The 21,370-nt window shown below is 42.0% G+C and overlaps 1 protein-coding gene across 1 annotated transcript in view; it reads right to left on the bottom strand.

Moving 5' to 3' along the window:
* The window catches only part of LOC115475651, a 451,633-nt gene that overhangs the window by 103,115 nt on the left and 327,148 nt on the right, over positions 1-21,370 (bottom strand). The window contains exons 18-23 of the mRNA XM_030211552.1: positions 9,692-9,733; positions 6,641-6,694; positions 4,505-4,558; positions 3,948-4,001; positions 763-1,959; positions 138-191 (exon numbers count right to left, since the gene is read on the bottom strand). Of these exons, the coding sequence (XP_030067412.1) occupies positions 138-191; positions 763-1,959; positions 3,948-4,001; positions 4,505-4,558; positions 6,641-6,694; positions 9,692-9,733 (1,455 nt within the window). The remainder of the gene's footprint in view (positions 1-137; positions 192-762; positions 1,960-3,947; positions 4,002-4,504; positions 4,559-6,640; positions 6,695-9,691; positions 9,734-21,370) is intronic.

Raw genomic sequence — 21,370 nt, 5'->3', positions numbered from 1 at the left:
ATACTGGTAAATAAATTAGGTACTAGTTAGACAATGGGTCTTACTGAGTGATAGCATTAGTGGGTTCCATTGTGGTAAAGGAAAACTAAGCAACCTAGAACAGCTTCTTTTCAATAGCAACAGGACAAAATACTCACAATTTAGTGTTTCAGACAGAGCCCAGGGAAACAGCTTTATGTGGCTTTCCTTAACTGAAGAGAGAAAAAGAAAACATTAAAGACACATGGCATTCACATTGCAAAATATATAAATGAAAAATATAGAGTACACATTCATTGTTGTACTTATCTACTGTATATTATATATGTGACAAGTAAAACAAAATGTTTTTCTAAGAAACGGTGACATTTCAGAATAGACAACTCGGGCACATGCCAAATTCTGAAGATGCCCAAAAATGGGGACCCCACTCACTCATTACTTTCTAGCATCTAAGGAGCAAACCCTCTACTGTGATGCTCCACTCCTTTGCTGCCATGTTTCAAGTCCTCTACCTATGGGCAGCATAATAGTATATTTAGCCCTGCTGTTGCACTCTTGAAGTTGCTCCTTTGGGCATAGAAATTATCTCAAATATGTGAGAAATGATATCATAAACACACACACACACAAACACGTTTGTGATTGAACCGTGTAAAGCATCGTTTCTGACATCAAAGCCAGTATGAAATAGTCATATCTTGCCTTTTATGTGAGACCTTCATTGCATGACTTGTTGCTTCTATAAATTACAGATATTTAGGTGCTAATAAAGGTACTTACATCCCATACAAAGGCCACGAGATGCATAGCCGAAGGTCAGGAGTCCAAATGGAACTGTGGGATGGTATAAAGTATGGAAACGGTACCCACTGTCAAATTTAAGTATTCCATAAGAATAGTCTGTTCCTGAAACAGGTGTCCACTGGATGCTGTTGAGTGGTTTCCCATCCAACCTTAATTCAAAGATTGCTGAAGTCTTTGCGGTTATAGATACAAAATTGTACTCAAATGATTTCTGCCCATAGATGATATAGGAGGTGCAGAAGCTCCCAGTATCAGGAATATCCAATAGGAAGGGGTCAAATTGCTTTCCATTCACAACCCCTCCGGTATAGTGCTCCACAACTTGAATTTCAGCATTGCCATTAAGATAGAGGGCACTTGGGCCTGATAGTTCAAACTTCAAAACTTCTCCAGGTACCAAATCCTTACTTCCTTGTTTACCCCCAAATGTAAAATCCAGCCTAGTCTTCTGGCTAGAAATTACCATTACTACAGCATCATTTGGCAACGAGGGTAATGGTGTGATGCAGAAAGTGGTGCCCCAGTTGGAGACAGGCTGGAGCTGTTTATACATATGGTTACACGGAGTATTTTTGCTGTAACAGCTGTGGCCGTACAATACAGCCACGGGCTTTTCAGACATAATGCTGGTGCCAGACAAGTCATCCTTGCTTTGTACCTGGAGAACTTCAAATGGCTGTAGAGTACGAGTCACCTTGCTCCCTGCAGGATAATTTGTATTCTGCAATGTCACTGCACCTCGAAGAAGCATTTCAACTGTGGTGGGATAATCATAAGTTATAACTGAGAACCCTTTCGTATATGGTGTTTCCTCTCCACTTGGAGTGGCTATATAGTACTCATTGCCTAAATAATGTATGGGATATACTAAAGCCCTATCAGCAGATTGATCTTTAGAGTTTACTGAGAATACACTGATTGGTTTATCAGATTGAACAATAACAGAGGCTCCGAAAAGTCCTGGTCCACCGTACACAATGCCTACTGATATGGGTATGGCCACCATATCCCAGGTACCTATGATGATCTCCGTCTTAAAATAAGAGTCGTTGATCCAGGCGGTGACACGAGTATCTTGGGTGGGAGAAGTGACTAACAGCTGATAATCCCCTGGAACATTAGGGTCCGAATTTGACATAAAGGCCGTGATGAACTCCATTCCCAAAGGTCCATCTGTAAATATATATCAGGCATAGTTAGAATACAGAAAAACAGCAAGTTTAACTTAACAGTTCAAATAATTCACTCTTTTTTCACTCAGTTCGAGAAGACAGAAAATTCTGCTGTACAGAGTAAAAATGTGTAAAATTCTGATTTCATCCCAACTATAAATTATTCAGCATGGAAGAGTTTTGTGCCTCACACGTGGTTTGTCTCCTTATTCTTTCAGACAAGATATTATAATTCTCAGACACTGAATATCCGAGTCCTCAGCTGTGCCTGGAAATTATCCGGGTATCACCGATATTCAGTGCCATACCCGGATAACTAACTGGACATGGTAATGAGAACATTTTATTCGGTCCTATCTGCCCACTTAGTTATCCATTAATAGCATTAAATATCTGTGGTATCTGGATAATTTCCGAGTCTGCCTTGACTTTGCCCTGCAGCGCCATGGCACTAACCAGAGAGTGCCAAGGTGATCAAAGCTGATATTCAGTTGCACTCTCTGAAAAAATGGCACTGGATATCTACTCCTCATATGGGCAGTACAGCTAAACTGGGCAGGAGGGGCTGAATATTTACCCCTATAATATCTATCCAGTCTACCCATATAGCTTATCCACAACTATACTGCCAATGCTACTAAAAGAACTACTAAATAGAGGCATCAGAGTTCTGGAAACCTTGGCAAAACAACTCAGAGCATAGAAAATGTAAAGCAGGAAACTAGTTTTACCCAAGTGCTTCCATATTTGAATACTGCGTTTATCCTGTAGCCTTATACTTTTTATGTCATCATATCATACAGATTAAGAAACACTAGCATTGGGCATGTTTATCATTTTGAGGCATTTGAAATCCCTATTAGAAACCCCCTCTTATAAGCTACCCAAATCCATCATTCAGAGTTTTCATTTCTGATGTCATATTGTGAGGTTTATTTATTTATTGGATTTTGTTTACACCTTTTTCAGTAGTAGCTCAAGGTGAGTTACATTTATGTACACTGGATATTTCTCTGTCCCAGGAGGGCTCACAATTTAAGCTTGTACCTGAGGCAATGGAGGGTTAAGTGACTTGCCCAAGATCACAAGGAGCAGCAGTGGGATTTGAACCAGCCATCTCTGGATTTCAAGACCAGTGCTCTAACCACTAGGCCACTCCTCCACTCTATAGGTTGCATTCCATAGCCACTCTGATGCCTGTCAACAGTTCAAATATGTATAAAGCTGCATGTAGGTGACTCACCTTATTTGTCAGTATTATTGATATGCTGACTATATGATTTCATTGAAAGGAACATAACCCATCCATTGGCATTCTCCTTTACCCTTTTCCATCAATGCATTTAACTCACACTGTTCTCCATCTTCTCTGTGTATGCCCATACCCAGCCCTTCGTAGCCCTTGATACTCACTTTCTCTCTCTGGGTCACAAGCTCAGGTGACCATAGTGACTATGGGGAATACTAAACAAAAAATGTGTGCTTCCCTGTACTTTGTTTTATTATCTTTTCATCCCTTCTCTATTCCTCCCTCCAGCGCCGAGTTGTCTCTCTCATTCGCTGTGTCCTTCAGTTTCCATCCAGTCAGCGCCACTGAGAGGGTGAGAGGGGCAAAATTCCCCAGGGTCCGGTATCTAAAGGGGTCCTGCACGGCGCTGCTTTTGCTCAGATGGTTTCTCCTGCTCCTGTGTACCACAGTGCCAGGTTAACACATTATCACATTTAACTCTGTTTTGCTGGCAACAGGTCCATCTTCCTGCTGTGTCCCACCTTCTGTGCGGTCTTTCCTGTTTTGACGCAGCAGGAAGAAAACCTGTGAAGCAGTAGAGTGGGGCAGGAGGAGACAAGTAAGCAGGCCCGTGGGGGGCTCGTGCAGGCCAGAGGGGGTGCTATGGCCAGGAAACGGTGAGTGGGGGGTGTTTGCCAAGGGTCTGGCTTTGTCTCTCGACAACCCTGCATCTGGTCTCTACTTTGGGATGTTAGACTTACCAGTAACAAATTGAGCTGGAAGATTTGGTTTTGCTTCTTTATATATCCATGATTCTGAAAATAAATTAGATACGATACCATAAATGCATATGTCACATGTCCAAGCTTCACTCTGTGACCCGGGAATATTTATTTCCTGGCCCCATCTCTAAAACAAAGTATCTATTTATAAACATGGATAGAATCCTTTTAGGTTAAATAATAATCCAGATGAATAGTAAATGATGTTGGGTTAGCTACTGATAAGGAAGTGATAGGGAAGAAATCATAGGCTGCATATATATGATGATCTAGATATTGTAAATCAGTGTGCAAGGCAGTGCTGATGGTCAGAGTAATGGTAGGGAACATTGAAAGAGATTTGTAACTGCTAAAAGAAAGGGTGCCTTAACATGTTTGTAGAAATTATTGGTCACATCTCATTTGGACCTCTGTCACCTGTAGAGAGGGTAATTCCAACTACTTTCATCTGAATCATTTTCTGTGCAGGCAGTGCTGTCCTGCTGATAGATATGGGTGTCAGTGCATATTTTCTATAAATGTCATTTCATGCTCACCTGTAACCACTCCAGAAGGAGGTACCAGAAAGTGTGTGTTTGAAGGTCGTAGTTCTGAAAATACAATGGTAAACACAGGTTTAAGTTATCATGCATTTAAATTCACATACAAAGAACTTTAGAACATAAGATAAGCCATGCTTAGTCTGACATAGGTCCTTCAAGCCCAACATCCTGTTTCTTCTGGCTAGTGTGGGTCACAATTACCCAGCAGATCTCAAAATATAGATTAATTTTTTCAAAGCCCATTCCAAGGAACCAATGATGGCTTTCTCGTCTACTTGGTTAATCATTTTAATGGACATTTCCTCCAGGATTTTAGTCACCTTGATCACATCCTCCAGCAAAAGATTCCACAGTTTAATTGCTTAGTGTGGGAAAATAATTTCCATGGTTTGTTTTCAATCTGTTGGCTTTTATGGAATGTCCTCTAGTTTTGGTGTTCTTTAAAAGGATAAATTTACTGTTTAATTTAATTACAAATTTGTATATCATTGTTAAATAAACCAAATCACATTCAAGGCGGTTTACTACCAATGCACTCTGACAATACGTGGCGTAAACAGTCACCTGGGCTACCCTTTCTAAAAACTGGCTTACATTGGCTACCCTCCAGTCTTCTGGGAGAATTCTTGATTTTAAAGATAAAATACGTATTACTCATAATAGCTCTTGTACTTTAGTACTTTGGGATGTATTTCATCCAGTCCAGATGATTTGCTACACTTTGGTTTATCAAATTGCCTATTATGTCTTCCAGGTTTACAGAGATTAGTTTCAGTACCTCCAGCTTAGCCCCAATAAATACCATTTCTGGCTAGGATATCTCCCATACCTTCACTGAAGTGACAGCAAAGTACTCATTTAGTAACTCTGTTATGTCCTTGTCCTCCCTGAGTGCCCCTATTACCCCTTGATCAACTAGAGGTCCAACTGATTCTAATGTTCCTTAAGCAGTTTTCATTATGTGTTTTTGCCTTCCTTTCACCTTTTCTAATATGGTAAATATATCGGGTCTTGGCTTGTATGTTGGTATTTTTGAACATCATCCATTTGATCTTTGCAGCTGCTCCTCTATGTTTCTTTTTAATTATACTTTATTATACTCTTCAATTATTATTGAAATGGGTATTGTAAAATTCAAGGCAGTGATAGAGACAAAACCAGTGACAGAATTAAAAGATGCAAAGGATAAACACAAAGGATCCCTACATGCAAAAACAACGATAAAAAATAAAAATAAAAGCTTAGCATTGCTTAGATGGTAACTCTAGTAGCTGGGAAGTTTGTCCAGTGCTGGGCAGACTTTTATGGAAAGGTAGATCTGGATGGGTTGGAGGGGGCTTCAACAGCTACTCCAGTAGTTGGGGAGATAAGGCCAGTGCTTCTATTGTTTGCATCCCAAAAATGGCAAGGATAGATCATGATCAATTATGCGTACTTTATATCACATCGTGTCATATGCAATGAGTGTCTCTCAGAGGGGGTGGAGAAGACATCTTGAGGTTGATAGTGAGTAAAATGTTGCAATTTTACAACACTGTTGGATTGTTACTTTAAATCAGGTATTCTCAAGGAATGTGATTATACTGCAGCCAAAATTATAAACCACTCTTCCATGGTGGTAGGTGGGATTCTGGCAGCCTTATTGGGCAAACTGAATGTATTGTGTGGGTCTATATCTGAGGTCATCTACTCTGTTACTATGTTTCAAATATATAACACTTTCTTTTCTTGGGCTTTTAAAAGTTACTCACACTTTACATGACTAAAATAATTCACATACTTCTACTCACATTGTGTACATTCACTCTCAGAAGCAGATATAGGTTAGTGGAGGCAACAACAGAGGTATTTTTTGCATTTTCAAAACAATGTGAGTCATTTTCCATGAGAAAAGTATCAAGACATTAATCTGCTGCAAGTGGTAACTGCTGCTTTCTCATGAAACATTTTTCAAAAGTGCCTTTTGTAGGATTTCACATTCCCACAAACATGACATAACACACATGAAATACAAAAGATGACCTACATTTCAAAAAGATAAGATATAGAACTTCATAGTCCTTTTCTTTCCTGGACACTGTGTTTAGCAATAGGCTTTCCTTCTTGCTATTAACAAGATTAAACACTCACTTGGTAGCTGTTCAGTTGGTGTATTTGGATACAATGTTTTATATAGCCACAATCCTGAAAATAAAGCAGATACAATTTGATTAATATAAAGTTTGAGATTACATTCAAAAAAATTGTGAATCAATAACAGAGGATCTCTTTATAAAAAGAGGATGGAATGAAATCTTAAATAGCCTTCACACTTTGAATAGTGCAGAGGTGGGTATAACCTGCAACGAGCAACAAGTACCACTCCTGCCACTTTGTTGGGATGAGACTGGATGGACTATACAGGTCTTTATCTGCCATCATTTACTGTGTTCCTATATTGTTGCCTCTGCTCACTTCAACCATCTATTGTTACAATGTTCTGCAAAAGGGATCACTTGCAAGGCACTTTTAGGGATGCACAATAAGCCATATGATACGAACTCAGTCTGAGATTACTTTAGGACATAATGGGAAAAATTATCACTGTGTGAACTTTAAAAGGTTAGTTTACCTCAGAATGAATTGGAAAATTAGAACTAATGATGTCTGCTAAGCCAAGAGTTTACTGTAAAGGCTCTCGATAAAAGACCAGTCGCTACATACTAAGGGAAGAAGTTATCAACATGGGATACCATTAAGACTGGTTATTATAACACATGTCCTATTTTAGCACAGGGTCCCATTTTATGCAATAATACCTTGTGCTAAATTAATCCCCCTTTACGGTAGCCCACTTTGATAACTTCCGCTGTAAATAGAGCAATATACATTTAATAACATACTGGCAAAGTCTGCTTTATCATGGCGAGACGTGACAGTATGTGTTCTGCATGCCTGAAAAGATTTTTTATCATTCTTTTTATCTTTATTAGAATATATAAGAAGTATGGTAATATGTGGGAGTGTTATAATAACATATCTCTCTCACTAACAGAAAAGTGATTACAAGTATGAGTTATTTAAAATGGTTTAAAATCTATTATGTCATTTATTACATATTCATGAATGGAAACTGTGTGGGACTTTTTTTTACAAATTTGACAGCATTTCTATACCTGACTGCTGTATTCTTTTTGAGCCCATTATTGGTTATAAAATTTAAGAGAAAATATATGAAATGTGATACTATGATGTGTAGAATGGCTCAGTTTAAACTTAAGACAGGGTACGTATAATATTTACATAGTGTTTTAATGATACAGGCATGTTACTGAATAGCATTCTCTGTTAATCTTATATACATATGCTGCTGGATTCTATATAGTGCGCCTGTAACAACATGCATACCTTAATTGTTCTAATAAGATGTTAACTATTATTAACAGCTAACAAGCAATAACAAGTACTAATTGGCTATAATTAGAATTTTCGGGCGTATATTACTAAGCATATTGTGTACTGCACTGTGTCTAAATTCTAATACACGCAGGAAAAAAGGGGCATGCTTAGGGGTGTGGAAATGGGCTTTTCATGGGCATTCCAAAATCTACATGCATTGTTATAAAATATTGGCTGGAGGGATTTACACCAGCTTTTCGTTGGTGTAAATGGACATATGTAGATTTAGTCACATGGACAATGCATAAGCATATTCTAAATACTGCTTGTAAATCTAAGCAGATTTTATAGAATACACTTTTGCCGGAGGGTGTGGTAACAGCGGTTAGTGTATCTGGGTTTCAAAAAGGTTTGGACAAATTCCTGGAGGAAAAGTACATAGTCTGCTATTGAGACAGATATGGGAAGAAACTGCTTGCCTTGGGATTTGTAATATGGAGTGTTGCCACGATTTGGGTTTCTGCCAGGTACTTGTGATTTGGCTTGGTCACTGTTTGGAAAACAGGATACTGGGCTAGATGGACCATTGGTCTGGCCCAGTATGTTTAGGTGTTATTGCTTAACACACATTAATTTTAGGCACCATATATAGAACCTGCCCATGGTGATCATATTTAGTTAAGTTTGTAATTTATTTGCACTGTGGATTTTAAAATAAGTGACATGTAACTAAAAGTTGAGTTTGCTTATATGGTGTTCAGTTTTACAATATGAGTCAGTATCCTGAATGTAACTTCCAATTTATACATACATACATTGATCTGTACACCCTGAGACTTGTTATGTGTTTTAAGTATTGTAAAAATTTCTCTGTGCTTACACATACATTTTTTCTCTGTTTTAGCTTTTTAGCCTTTGATGTTATTTAGTATCTATATTTATGGTCACCTCACTGACTTTATAAGCCCACCTCTTTAACATTGCTTTTGACTTGTAACCACTTGTACCTCTCGCTTGTACCTACCCTCCTCTCCTCTTTCCTCTACACATTAATTGATTTGCTTACTTTATTATTTTTGTCTATTAGATTGTAAGCTCTTTGAGCAGGGACTGTCTTTCTTCTGTGATTGTGCAGCGCTGCGTACGCCTTGTAGCGCTATAGAAATGCTAAATAGTAGTAGTAGTAGTAGTAGTAGTAGTATGTTAGTTTTTTGTGCATACATATGTTTCATTCCTCATTTTTATTACTGTATATGTTTCATTATTATATTTTTTTATCCTCTCTTTTATTCTTTATGGTATATTTTAATGATTTTTGTCATAATTATATTTTTTGTCATAATTATTGTTTTAATTTGTTGTATTCTTTTTATGCGTTAAGAACCCCTGCAGAAGGCAAGGGTGCCGAAACACGGCCCATGTTGGGTTTAGTTTGTCAGCAAATAAACATGTGATTGATCCCTTTGAAGACTGTGGTTGGCTTCTTCCACCTTTGTGGATTATCTCTAAAATGTCATTCGTAGGAGCAGAAGCCCCAGCTTTTACAGCATATTAATAAAGTAATTTCAGAAATTTAGTACAAGAATAACAATGTTTTCCTATTATTTGAAACAGACTGATACTTGGTGTAGAACAGACAGGACCAATTATTGAACTTCCCACAGGAGACAATACTGATTTCAAGTTATGATATAGAAGAAAATGCATTCATATTTCTTCAGTATTGCCTACATATGAGGAGTTGTTCTTATGGTAGAGTCCTGGGTAGCAGTCTGTATATTCTCTGTACATGTGAGTGCTCACCTAAATCCGTTGGTGGTGGGAACTTCAGAGATACATCTGGTTCTGAAAAGAAAGTGGATACCTTAATTAAATACATCTGACATAATTTCAAGCAAGTTCAGGTTTTGAGGATTTCTCTACAAGAGATGGAAAATTGTGATATTCATATATCGCTTGAATCTCTTTACAACAGTGGCTTTCACTCTCAAACTAATTAAAAAGCGTAAAATATAATTTTATTGAACTAAATACATTAAGATATCACATGATGCTGAGCTAGCAAGTGGGTGTCTGTGAGGAGAGCTCCTGGGCCCTGACCTCTGAAATCCCCCCTAGAATTGTCTCCCCGACAATACTGACCATCAAAGTGGAACTTACATATTGCACCAGGAACAGAGCAATTTTTAAAATCTGTTTCTGTGACTAGCTGCTCAGTCTCAACATAAAGAAAAGGATCCTGATTCTTTTTCATAAATCATTAGATGTAGTAGTACATGAGAGTTGGAAGGCACCTTCGGGGTGATTTCTAATTACTCGAGTGACTTTGAATAAACAACAGTTCCATATTTGCAATGTTTATGCTCCCATTGTTTACGATCATCACTTTCTTTCCTGACTGGTCCATGCTCTTTTACGCTGCCCTGACATTCTAATCACTATAGGGGGGGATGTTAACTTAGTTGATGACCCTGCTTTAGAAATGTCACCAAGCTTAGATGGAGAACATCTAAACACTTCTAGGGGCATCCCTTATCTCTGTTTTAACCTGGACATTTTGGATATTTGGCAAACAATACACCCAGGAGAACAGGAGTAGGCGAAGCTGCAGTGAATGGACCACCCTCCACCAAGATCTCAGGGATCGGGGTTTAGACCACACCAGCCGGGGCTGGTGGTTGGGAGGCGGGGATAGTGCTGGGCAGACTTATACGGTCTGTGCCAGAGCCGGTGGTGGTAGGCGGGGCTGGTGGTTGGGAGGCGGGATTGTACTGGGCAGACTTATAAGGTCTGTGCCCTGAAAAAGACAGGTACAAATCATAGGTAAGGTATACACAAAAACTAGCACATATGAGTTTATCTTGTTGGGCTGACTGGATGGACCGTGCAGGTCTTTTTCTGCCGTCATCTACTATGTTACTATCCTGCTTATAATCGAACGAGAAAAACACCCAAGTTCTGACCTAAATCGGGAGATGGACGTTTATCTCACAAAAACGAATAACGCGGTATAATCGAAAGCCGAACTTGGATGTTTTCAACTGCACTCCATCACGGAAGCGTACAAAGTTGACGGGGGCGTGTCGGAGGCATGGTGAAGGCAGGACTGGGGCATGGCTATCACCCGAACAGAGATGGGCGCCTTTCGCCGATAATGGAAAAAAAGTATGTGTTTGTAGCTAGAATTTAGGGCACTTTTCCTGGACCCTGTTTTTTCACGAATAAGGCCCCAAAAAGTGCCCTAAATGACCAGATTACCACCAGAGGGAATCGGGGATGACCTCCCCTGACTCCCCCAGTGCTCACTAACCCCCTCCCACCACAAAAAATGATGTTTCACAACTTTTTATTTTCACCCTCAAATGTCATACCCACCTCCCTGGCAGCAGTATGCAGGTCCCTGGAGCAGTTGTTAGGGGGTGCAGTGGACTTCAGGCAGGTGGACCCAGGCCCACCCCCCCTACCTGTTACAATTGTGCTGCTTAATGCTTAGTCGCCCAACCCCCCCAAACCCACTGTACCCACATGTAGGTGCCCCCCTTCACCCCTTAGGGCTATAGTAATGGTGTAGACTTGTGGGCAGTGGGTTTTGAGGGGGATTTGGGGGGCTCAACACACAAGGGAAGGGTGCTATGCACCTGGGAGCTCTTTTACCTTTTTTTTTGTTTTGTAAAAGTGCCCCCTAGGGTGCCCGGTTGGTGTCCTGGCATGTGAGGGGGACCAGTGCACTACGAATCCTGGCCCCTCCCACGAACAAATGCCTTGGTTTTATTCGTTTTTGAGCTGGGCGCTTTCATTTCCCATTATCGCTGAAAAACAAAAACGCCCAGCTCACAAATTGTCGAATAAAACATGGACGTCTATTTTTTTCGAAAATACGGTTCGGTCCACCCCTTCACGGACCCGTTCTCAGAGATAAACGCCCATGGAGATAGACGTTTTCGTTCGATTATGCCCCTCCACGTTACCCTGGAGTATTGCAGCACCGCAACGGATGAACCACGTGTAGCCCAGCTGCGGGAGTAAGAGCAGCTCATTACCATCCAGTTTGCTTCCCCACATTCACTTCTGGACTGCCTTCTGCCACACAGAAAACCCACTTCTTCATCAGACTTCTACCCCCAAATACTGAAACAATGTTAACTATCAGAACCAGGGAAAAAATATCTACACGTCTAACTGTGAGTAAACTAGTTATTTTCAACCATTCAACCTGCTCACCATCAGCCCAAAATGAACCAGCACCACAATGAATACCACCAATCTGTTCCTGATAATCTACTCCCTATCCCTGATCCACCATACACTAACCACCCCTCTTACAGAGACCAACATCATACCCACAATACTCAACTTCAATAAACTGTCCAGACACAACACACCTCACCAAACTAACAACAACCAAAACAATGGAAGATCTCCAAGACGTGGACACAATCAGCACAAAGGAAAGAAAGGACACAACAAACCCACTCTACAGGAGAATAGACAACTAACAAAAATCAACATAAACCCGAACTTCAATGACCCGTACCAAATAATTCAAGTGGGATACATAAATGCCAGATCAGTAATTAACAAAGCAACAACAATAACAGACTGGATCACTTCAGAAAACTTAGACCTACTATTCATCAGTGAAATCTGGATTCATGATTAAAAGGACCCCATAATCCTAGATCTATGCTCCCCAGGTTACAAAATTACTCACTGAACTAGAAAGGAAAAAACGAGGCGGAGGCATAGCACTAATCCATAGATCCCACTTCACCGTAGCAATCATAGACAAGTCCATAACACCCTAACTTGAAATCGCCGCAGTCAGAATCCACAATACAACCTTGCTTGACCACCTTAACTGCGTCTTGTTTTACAGACCACCAGGTAACTGGCACGAATGCCAATCACACCTCATGGATTTCATATCAAACACCTGTGTATCTAACTCCAATATAATTATATTAGGGGACGTAAACTTACACCTAGAAGACCCAAACTCCACTAATGCACGAGAATGCAAGGAATTCCTCCAACTATGGGACCTTACTTGGCCAAATATGCAAGCAACCCATGTCAGAGGGAACACACTCGACCTCATCACAAACAAACTATCTACAGACCAGAACCTAATATTATCAGACACAAAATGGTCAAGTATACCATGGTCTGACCACCACAAATTAAACTTATCCCTACAATGGCAAAAAAAGGCTCTAACCATAAACAAGAACGCACAACCTACACCACGAGAGGCCAAGTAGACCAGGTAATATTTTGGCAACAGATTTACAAGAATGAATGGATAGCACAAACGGACTTGATACACTCCAGCTCATTTTCGAAAGAGATCCCCGGCCATCTTCCGACACAAATCGGGAGATGGCCGGCGATCTCCTGAACCCGGCCAAATCGGTATTATCGAAAGCCAATTTTGGCCGGGTTCAACTGCTTTCCGTCGCAGAGCCAGTGAAACATCAAGAGGGTGTGTCGGTAGGGTAGTGAAGGCGGGATGGGGGCGGGACTGGGGCTTGCTCTCGAGATGGCTGGCTTCGCCTGATAATGGAAAAAAAAAGCCAGGCTTGACGAGCATTTCGCCGGCTGTACTTGGTCCTTTTTTTTTCACGACCAAGCTTCAAAAAGGTGCCCCAACTGACCAAAAGACCACCATAGGGAATCGGGGATGACCTCCCCTTACTCCTCCAGTGGTCACCAACCCCCTCCCACCCAAAACAAAAACAAACAAAAAAAAAAACAAACTTTTTTGCCTGCCTCTATGCCAGCCTCAAATGTCATACCCAGCTCCCTGATAGCAGTACCTACCTGCTACACTTGCGTTGGTAAATGGGAGCCCTCCAAAACCCACCCAAAACCCACTGTACCCACATGTAGGTGCCCCCATTCACCTCTAAGGGCTATGGTAATGGTGTAGAGCTGTGGGCAGTGGGTTTTGGGGGGGATTTGGGGGGCTAAACAACCAAGGGAAGGGAGCTATGCACCTGGAAGCTTGTGAGGGGGGCCAGTGCACTACAAATGCTGGCTCCTCCAATGACCAAATGCCTTGGATTTCACCGGGTTTTAGATCGCCGGCATTATTTTCCATTATGGCCGAAAACTGATGCCGGCCATCTCAAACCCGACAAAATCTGACATTTGGCCGGGCCCAACCGTATTAGCAAAGAAAAAGATGTAACATAGTAACAAAGTAGATGACGGCAGAAAAAGACCTGCACGGTCCATCCAGTCTGCCCAACAAGATAACTCATATGTGCTACTTTTTGTGTATACCCTACTTTGATTTGTACCTGTGCTCTTCAGGGCACAGACCGTATAAGTCTGCCCAGCACTATCCCCGCCTCCCAACCACTGGCTCTGGCACAGACCGTATAAGTTTGCCCAGCTCTATCCTCACCTCCCAACCACCAGCCCCGCCTCCCAACCACCGGCTCTGGCACAGACCGTACAAGTCTGCCCAGCACTATCCCCTCCTCCCAACCACCAGTCCCGCTTCCCACCACTGGCTCTGGCACAGACCGTATAAGTCTTCCCAGCACTATCCCCGCCTCCCTACCACCAGCCCCGCCTCCCGATCTTGACTAAGCTCCTGAGGATCCATTCCTTCGGCACAGGATTCCTTTATGCTTATCCCACGCATGTTTGAATTCCGTTACTGTTTTCATTTCCACCACCTCTCACGGGAGGGCATTCCAAGCATCCACTACTCTCATCCACTACTCTCGCCTTTTTCGAAAATACGGTTGGCTCCGCCCACTTGCGGCACTGGCCACGAAGATGGCCGGCGAGCTATTTCGCTGGCGCTTTTTTCACGGAGAGAGTGGTGGATGCTTGGAATGCCCTCCCACGGGAGGTGGTGGAGATGAAAACTGTAACAGAATTCAAACATGCGTGGGATAAACATAAAGGAATCCTGTTCGGAAGGAAGGGATCCTCAGGAGCTTAGCGGAGATTGGATGGCAGAGGCGGGGCTGGTGGTTGGGAGGTGGGGTTAGTGCTGGGCAGACTTATATGGTCTGTGCCCTGAAAAAGACAGTTACAAATCAAGGTAAGGTATACATAAAAAGTAGCACATTTTAGTTATCTTGTTGGGCAGACTGGATGGATCGTGGAGGTCTTTTTCTGCCTCATCTACTATGTTACTATAAATCTCCTAGATTGGGACAACAGGTGCAGAAGCATATTAGACGAAATAGCACCACTACAAACAAGAACCTCACGAAGACACAACTCGATATCATGGTATAACGAAGAACTGAAAAAACTAAAAACACAAGTTCGGAGGCTTGAACAAGCATGGATAAAAATAACGGATGAACACACACACAACGCATGGAAACAAATGCAAAGGAAATACAAGTACGCAATAAGGCAAACCAAAAGGTCTTATTACAAAACCAAAATATGTCCAGACTACAAAGACACCCATAAACTCTACCAACTCGTCAACAAATTACTAGATACCACACCGTTTACAACAACCAACACAGACACCCCATCGGCAGACAAACTTGCCAAATACTTTAACGAGAAAATTGTAAGCCTACGCAATACGCTACCACTGAACACCAGTGACATTGAAAAATTCACTGACTGTCTGGACCCAATCCTAGGTGAGTACCCAGCAAACCATATGTGGACAAACTTCACACTCCTCAACGCTGAAACTGTCACCCAAGCTATTAACAGATTCGCCAAATCCCACTGTAAACTGGACATATGTCCCAACAAACTAATAAAATCCGCACAGCAGTGCTTCATAGCAGACCTCACCTCACACCTAAACTACTTGCTACAACATGGACTCTTTCCTAAGGACAAAGCCAATATACTACTCACCCCAATACCTAAAGACTCAAAGAAAAAAAGCAAATGATATTACCAACTACTGCCCGGTAGCATCTATCCCCCTGGTAGTCAAACTACTGAAAAGCATGGTAACCAAGCAACTTACTGACTACCTGAACAAATTCTCAATATTACACGAATCACAATCAGGATTCCGCTCCAACCACAGCACCGAATTAGTACTAATCACTCTCCTAACCAAATTCAAACAAGAAATTGCAAATGGCAAAAGTGTACTTCTCCTTCAATTTGACATGTCGAGTGCGTTCGACATGGTTAACCATAAAATACTACTAAACATACTAGAATACTTCGGTATCAGTGGAAGCATACTCAGTTGGATCAATGGTTTCCTAACCACAAGAACATACCAAGTGATAGCAAACTCGAAAACATCACTACCATGGAAACCAGAATGTGGAGTACCCCAAGGATCACCGCTATCACCGACCCTTTTCAACCTAATGATGGCCCCACTAGCCAAATCCTTATCCAACCAAGGCCTCAACCCCTACATCTACGCAGATGATGTCAAAATATACATCCTGTTTAAACGTGACCTAACAGAAATCACAAACGAAATCAAACTTAGCCTCCAAATCATGAGCTCATAGCGTACACATTTCAATTAAAACTCTACGCAAAAAAAACACACTGCCTCATCCTCTCATCACCACACAACACGAAAAAACCCACACATATAAACACCCCAGACTACACCCTTCCTGTTTCAGACAGCCTGAAAATTCTTGGAGTTACAATCGACCGAAATCTCACGCTAGAGAGCCAAGCGAAAAATACAACAAAGAAAATGTTTCACTCAGTGTGGAAACTTAAACGAGTAAAACCTTTCTTCCCGAGGGAAATATTCCGCAGCCTGGTACAATCAATGATTCTGAGTCACCTAGACTACTGCAATGCAATTTATGCTGGATGCAAAGAGCAAATCATAAAGAAACTCCAAACTGCCTAAAACACCGCAGCGAGACTCATATTTGGCAAAACGAAATACGAAAGTATAAAGCCCTTATGAGAAAAGCCTACATTGGTTCCCAATCAAAGAGCGAATTGCGTTCAAAATCTGCACCCTGATTCATAAAATCATTCACGGCAAGGCCCCAGTCTACATGGCAGAATTTATAGACCTACCAACCAGAAACACAAAAAGGTCTGCACGCACATATCTAAATCTTCACTACCCCAGCTGCAAAGGACTAAAATATAAAACAACATATGCATCCAGCTTCTCTTACATAAGCGCGCAAATATGGAATGCACTTCCAAATGTCATGAAAACAATGCACAACCTAACAAACTTCCAGAAATTGCTAAAAACCAACCTGTTCACAAAGGCATACCAGAATGATCCAACCTAAACACCTGAATTCTCCAACACAATCGAAACTACTACTACCAGAACTGGACTAAACTTAACTCTCTCTCCTTGAATACTTATATACTCTGTCATCTATGATCATTAATGCTTGACCACTCTGTATTTCTCTTACTGGAATTGGCGATCGCCATCATGGTATTATGTAAGCCACAATGAGCCTGCAAATAGGTGGGAAAATGTGGGATACAAATGCAACAAACAAATAAATAAATAAAGACTGCATCCATCTATCGAGAGCTCATGGATCTCAGTCCAGAACTGATTATTGATTGTTGTCCTAGAGTCTTTTTTCTATGGTGCAGGATGCAGGAATAGGACCTTATAGTGCATTCGACCATGCCTTGATCTGGTGTTTTCTGGAGCAGGGCAGCTTGGGAAAAAAATCTAGGTAGTGGCAGATTCCTATATGCCTATACTGGGATGTGGAATTTCAGGAATATCTTTTGCATCAGTGGGGTGACTATCAACAATATAATGCTGTTCACCAAGATGACCCAGCAGCAAAAGCAGTACTAAGAGGTGCTATCATATTGTATACTAGTTTTGAAAAGAAGGCACGTGATTGGGAAATACTACGCCTCGAACTTCAGATCACTATGGTGCGTATTAAATATGGACATTATCGGACCTCGTCACAACAGAGCCATCTATTGGCAACTCAGGCTGCTTTCAATGAACTTCTTCCTGCTCATACCATTAAGTCTATGCAGCTTTATCTACATGAAAATAGGCATGTGAAACTGTTGGCTAATCTTATTCGACAGCATAGGGGTTCAAGACATATTCTACCGGTAGATGAGAGGGGATGGTCATTTGGTCCATACAGATAAGGAAATTGTAGCCATTTTTCATAACTACTATTGAGGCCTTTATTCCAATCCAGCCACAGATGTTATGGCTGGTGCTCTCTATTTGGATGGTAGGACTTTGCCAATAGTATCCAATGATTCTTTGAAGAAAGCTAATGCTCCAGTACAGGAAGATGAGGTGGCCTTGGCACTTCAACAAGGAGCCTTATATAAAGCTCCGGGTCCCGATGGCTTTCGCCTGCAGATTTACAAGCTGTTGAGTCCTTTCATGTACCAACTTTGCAATCTTTGTTCACAAACTTTGTACAGACTTGTGAGTTACCAGATTCTTTATGCCAAGCCCAGATTGTGGTACTGTTGAAGCCTGGGAAAGACCCAGTTGGGACTTTCCCAGGCTTCAACAGTACCACAACTACTTCTTACAGGCCACTTTCCTTGTTGAACGTTGAAACCAAGTTTGCCAAAATTCTGGCCAACATTTTACCATTCATAGTTACTGAATCACAGGTGGGGTTTGCACGGGGGCCACACGATTGCTAGAAACATATGGATGTTATTTACATCTATGGAAACAGTGGAAAGATTGAAGTTGCCTTCTTTGTTGGTAAGCTTTGATGCTGAGAAGGCGTTTGATAGAGAGTGTTAAGTACATAAGTATTGCCATACTGGGACAGACCAAAGGTCCATCAAGCCTAGCATCCTGTTTCCAACAGTGGCCAATCCAGGCCACAAATACCTGGCAAGATCCCAGAAAAGCTCAATATATTTTATGTTGCTTATCCCAGAAATAAGCAGTGGATTTTCCGAAGTCAATTTAATAATGGTCTATGGACTTTTCCTTTAGGAAGCTGTCAAGACCCTTTTTAAACCCCGCTAATCTAACCACCTTTGCCACATTCTCTGGCAATGAATCCAGAGTTTAATTACACGTTGAGTGAAGAAAAACTTTCACCGATTTGTATTAAATTACTACTTTGTAGCTTCACCGCATGCCCCATAGTCCTAGCATTTTTGGAAAGAGTAAACAAACGGTTTACGTCTACCCATTCCAGTCCACTCATTATTTTATAGACCACTATCATATCTCCCCTCAGCCGTCTCTTCTTCAAGCTGAAGAGCCATAGACGCTTCAGCCTTTCCTCATAGGGAAGTCATCCCATTCCCTTTATCATTTTCGTTACCCTTCTCTGTACCTTTTCTAATTCCACTATATTTTTTTGAGATGTGGCGGCCAGGATTGAACACAATATTCAAGGAGCGGTCGGACCATGGACTGATACAAAGGCATTATTAGGCATGTAGATAGCTGGGTGGCTGGTGGACGTGAGGATCATCTGGTAACTTGCTTGCCTGGTGCGAAGGTGGCAGACCTCATGCAATCACCTAGATAGGATTTTAGACAGTGCTGGGGAGGAGTCAGCTGTCTTGGTACATGTGGGTACCAATGACATAGGAAAATGTGAGAGTGAGGATCTGAAAACCAAATTTAGGCTCTTAGGTAGAAAGCTCAAATTCAGAACCTCTAGGATAGCGTTTTCTGAAGTGCCACCCATTCCATGTGCAGGGCCCAAGAGACAGGCAGAGCTCCAGAGTCTCAATGCGTGGATGAGACAATGGTGCAGGAGGAGGGTTTTAGATTTGTTAGGAACTGGGCAACATTCTGGGGAAGGGGGAGCCTATTCCGAAAGTATGGGCTCCACCTTATCCAGGGTGGGACTAGGTTGCTGGCATCGGCATTTAAAAAGGAGATAGAGCAGCTTTTAAATTAGAGACTGGGGGAAGGTCAACAGTCACTCAAAAGCGCATGGTTCAGAATAAAGTATCTTTTAAAGATATCACCAAAACAGGGAAGATAGGGTATCCCCATAGTGATGTTGCAAAAGAGACCGTAGTAGATCAGGTGTCCTTACATAAAAATAAAAATCAGACAAAAGATTGCAATTTAATACAGTCAAGTACCATAGCCCTTAGGGATGAAGGGGGGCACCTAGATGTGGGTACAGTGGGTTTCTGGTGGATTTTGGAGGGCTTACATTTACCACCACAAGTGTAACAGGTAGCGGGGATGGACCTGGGTCCGCCTGCCTGAAGTGCACTGCAGTACCCAGTAAAAACTGCTCCAGGGACCTGCATACTGCTGTCATGGAGCTGGGTATGACATTTGAGGGTGGCATAGAGGCTGGAAAAAATGTTTTTAATTTTTTTTGGGTGGGAGGGGGTTGGTGACTACTGGGGGAGTAAGGGGAGGTCATCCCCAATTCCCTCCGGTGGTCATCTGGTCAGTTCAGGCACCTCTTTGAGGCTTGGTTGTGAAAAAAATGGACCAAGTAAAGTCATCCAAGTTTTCGTCAGGGACGCCCTTTTTTTTCCATTATGGGTTGAGGACGCCCATGTGTTAGGCACACCCCAGTCCTGCCTTCGCTATGCCTCCAACACGCCCCCGGGAACTTTGGTCATCCCCGCGATGGGAAGCAGTTGGGGACACCCAAAATCAGCTTTCCATTATGCCAATTTGGGCGACCCTGTGAGAAGGACGCCCATCTTCCGATTTGTGTCGAAAGATGGGCGTCCTTCTCTTTCAAAAATAAGCCTGATATTATAGCAATTCTTGCCAAAATCTTAATATTCTTGGGCAAACCCAGAGAGTATGTATTAGGGTTCCATCATCCTTCAGGCATATTTCCTACAGCATCTCCTCTTGAATCTGTGATACAACTGATGTATAATGCAAAACTAACATTCACACTCCTGGTGCTATTGTGGGTATATGAACTAGTGAAGGTAGAAGCTTTAGGGCTCCAATGAGGACCCCCATACCCCTCACCCATTTTTCTTTTAGGTCCCTGATCTCTTCCCGTTTACTCTTCTCCCACAGCTGCTTATGGAGCTTTATAACTAATATTCATCTCAGGGACTCTTCCTCTAAGAAGGCACATAGGGCCCCTTTTACCAAGCTGTGCGGGGGGGGGGGGGGGGGGGGGGGGGGGGTGGGGGGCGGGGGGGAGCCCTTACCACCACCCATTAAGGTGGTGGTAAGGGCTCCCGTGCTAACCCGGCGGTAACCAGGCAGCACGTGGCACTGCCCGATTATTGCCAGGTACACTCCAGCGCTACAAAAATAAATATATTTTTGTAGTGCAGAAATGATGGTGCGCTAGGGGTGGGAAGTCTCACCAGGCTGCTGCGGTAGCCCAGCGGTACTTCCTGTTTAGCGAGCGGTAAACCCGCATTGGGATTACCACCACTTAGTAAAAGGAGCCCATAGTTTCTAACCCAGAGGAGCTGAGACTGATAAGCCATCCAATTTCCAAATATAACGCTCAATTTGAATGTATACCATGTGATCTCCAAACACCCTCCTCACCTTTTCTCGAAGAATCGGGAGCTCATCAATTGCCCTTCCTCTCCCTTCAAATT

This window comes from Microcaecilia unicolor, chromosome 8 (assembly GCF_901765095.1).
Source record: "Microcaecilia unicolor chromosome 8, aMicUni1.1, whole genome shotgun sequence".
Classification (NCBI taxonomy): Eukaryota; Metazoa; Chordata; class Amphibia; order Gymnophiona; family Siphonopidae; genus Microcaecilia; species Microcaecilia unicolor.
The sequence above is the reverse complement of the archived record's forward strand: the minus strand, read 5'-3'. Positions and strand labels throughout refer to the sequence as shown.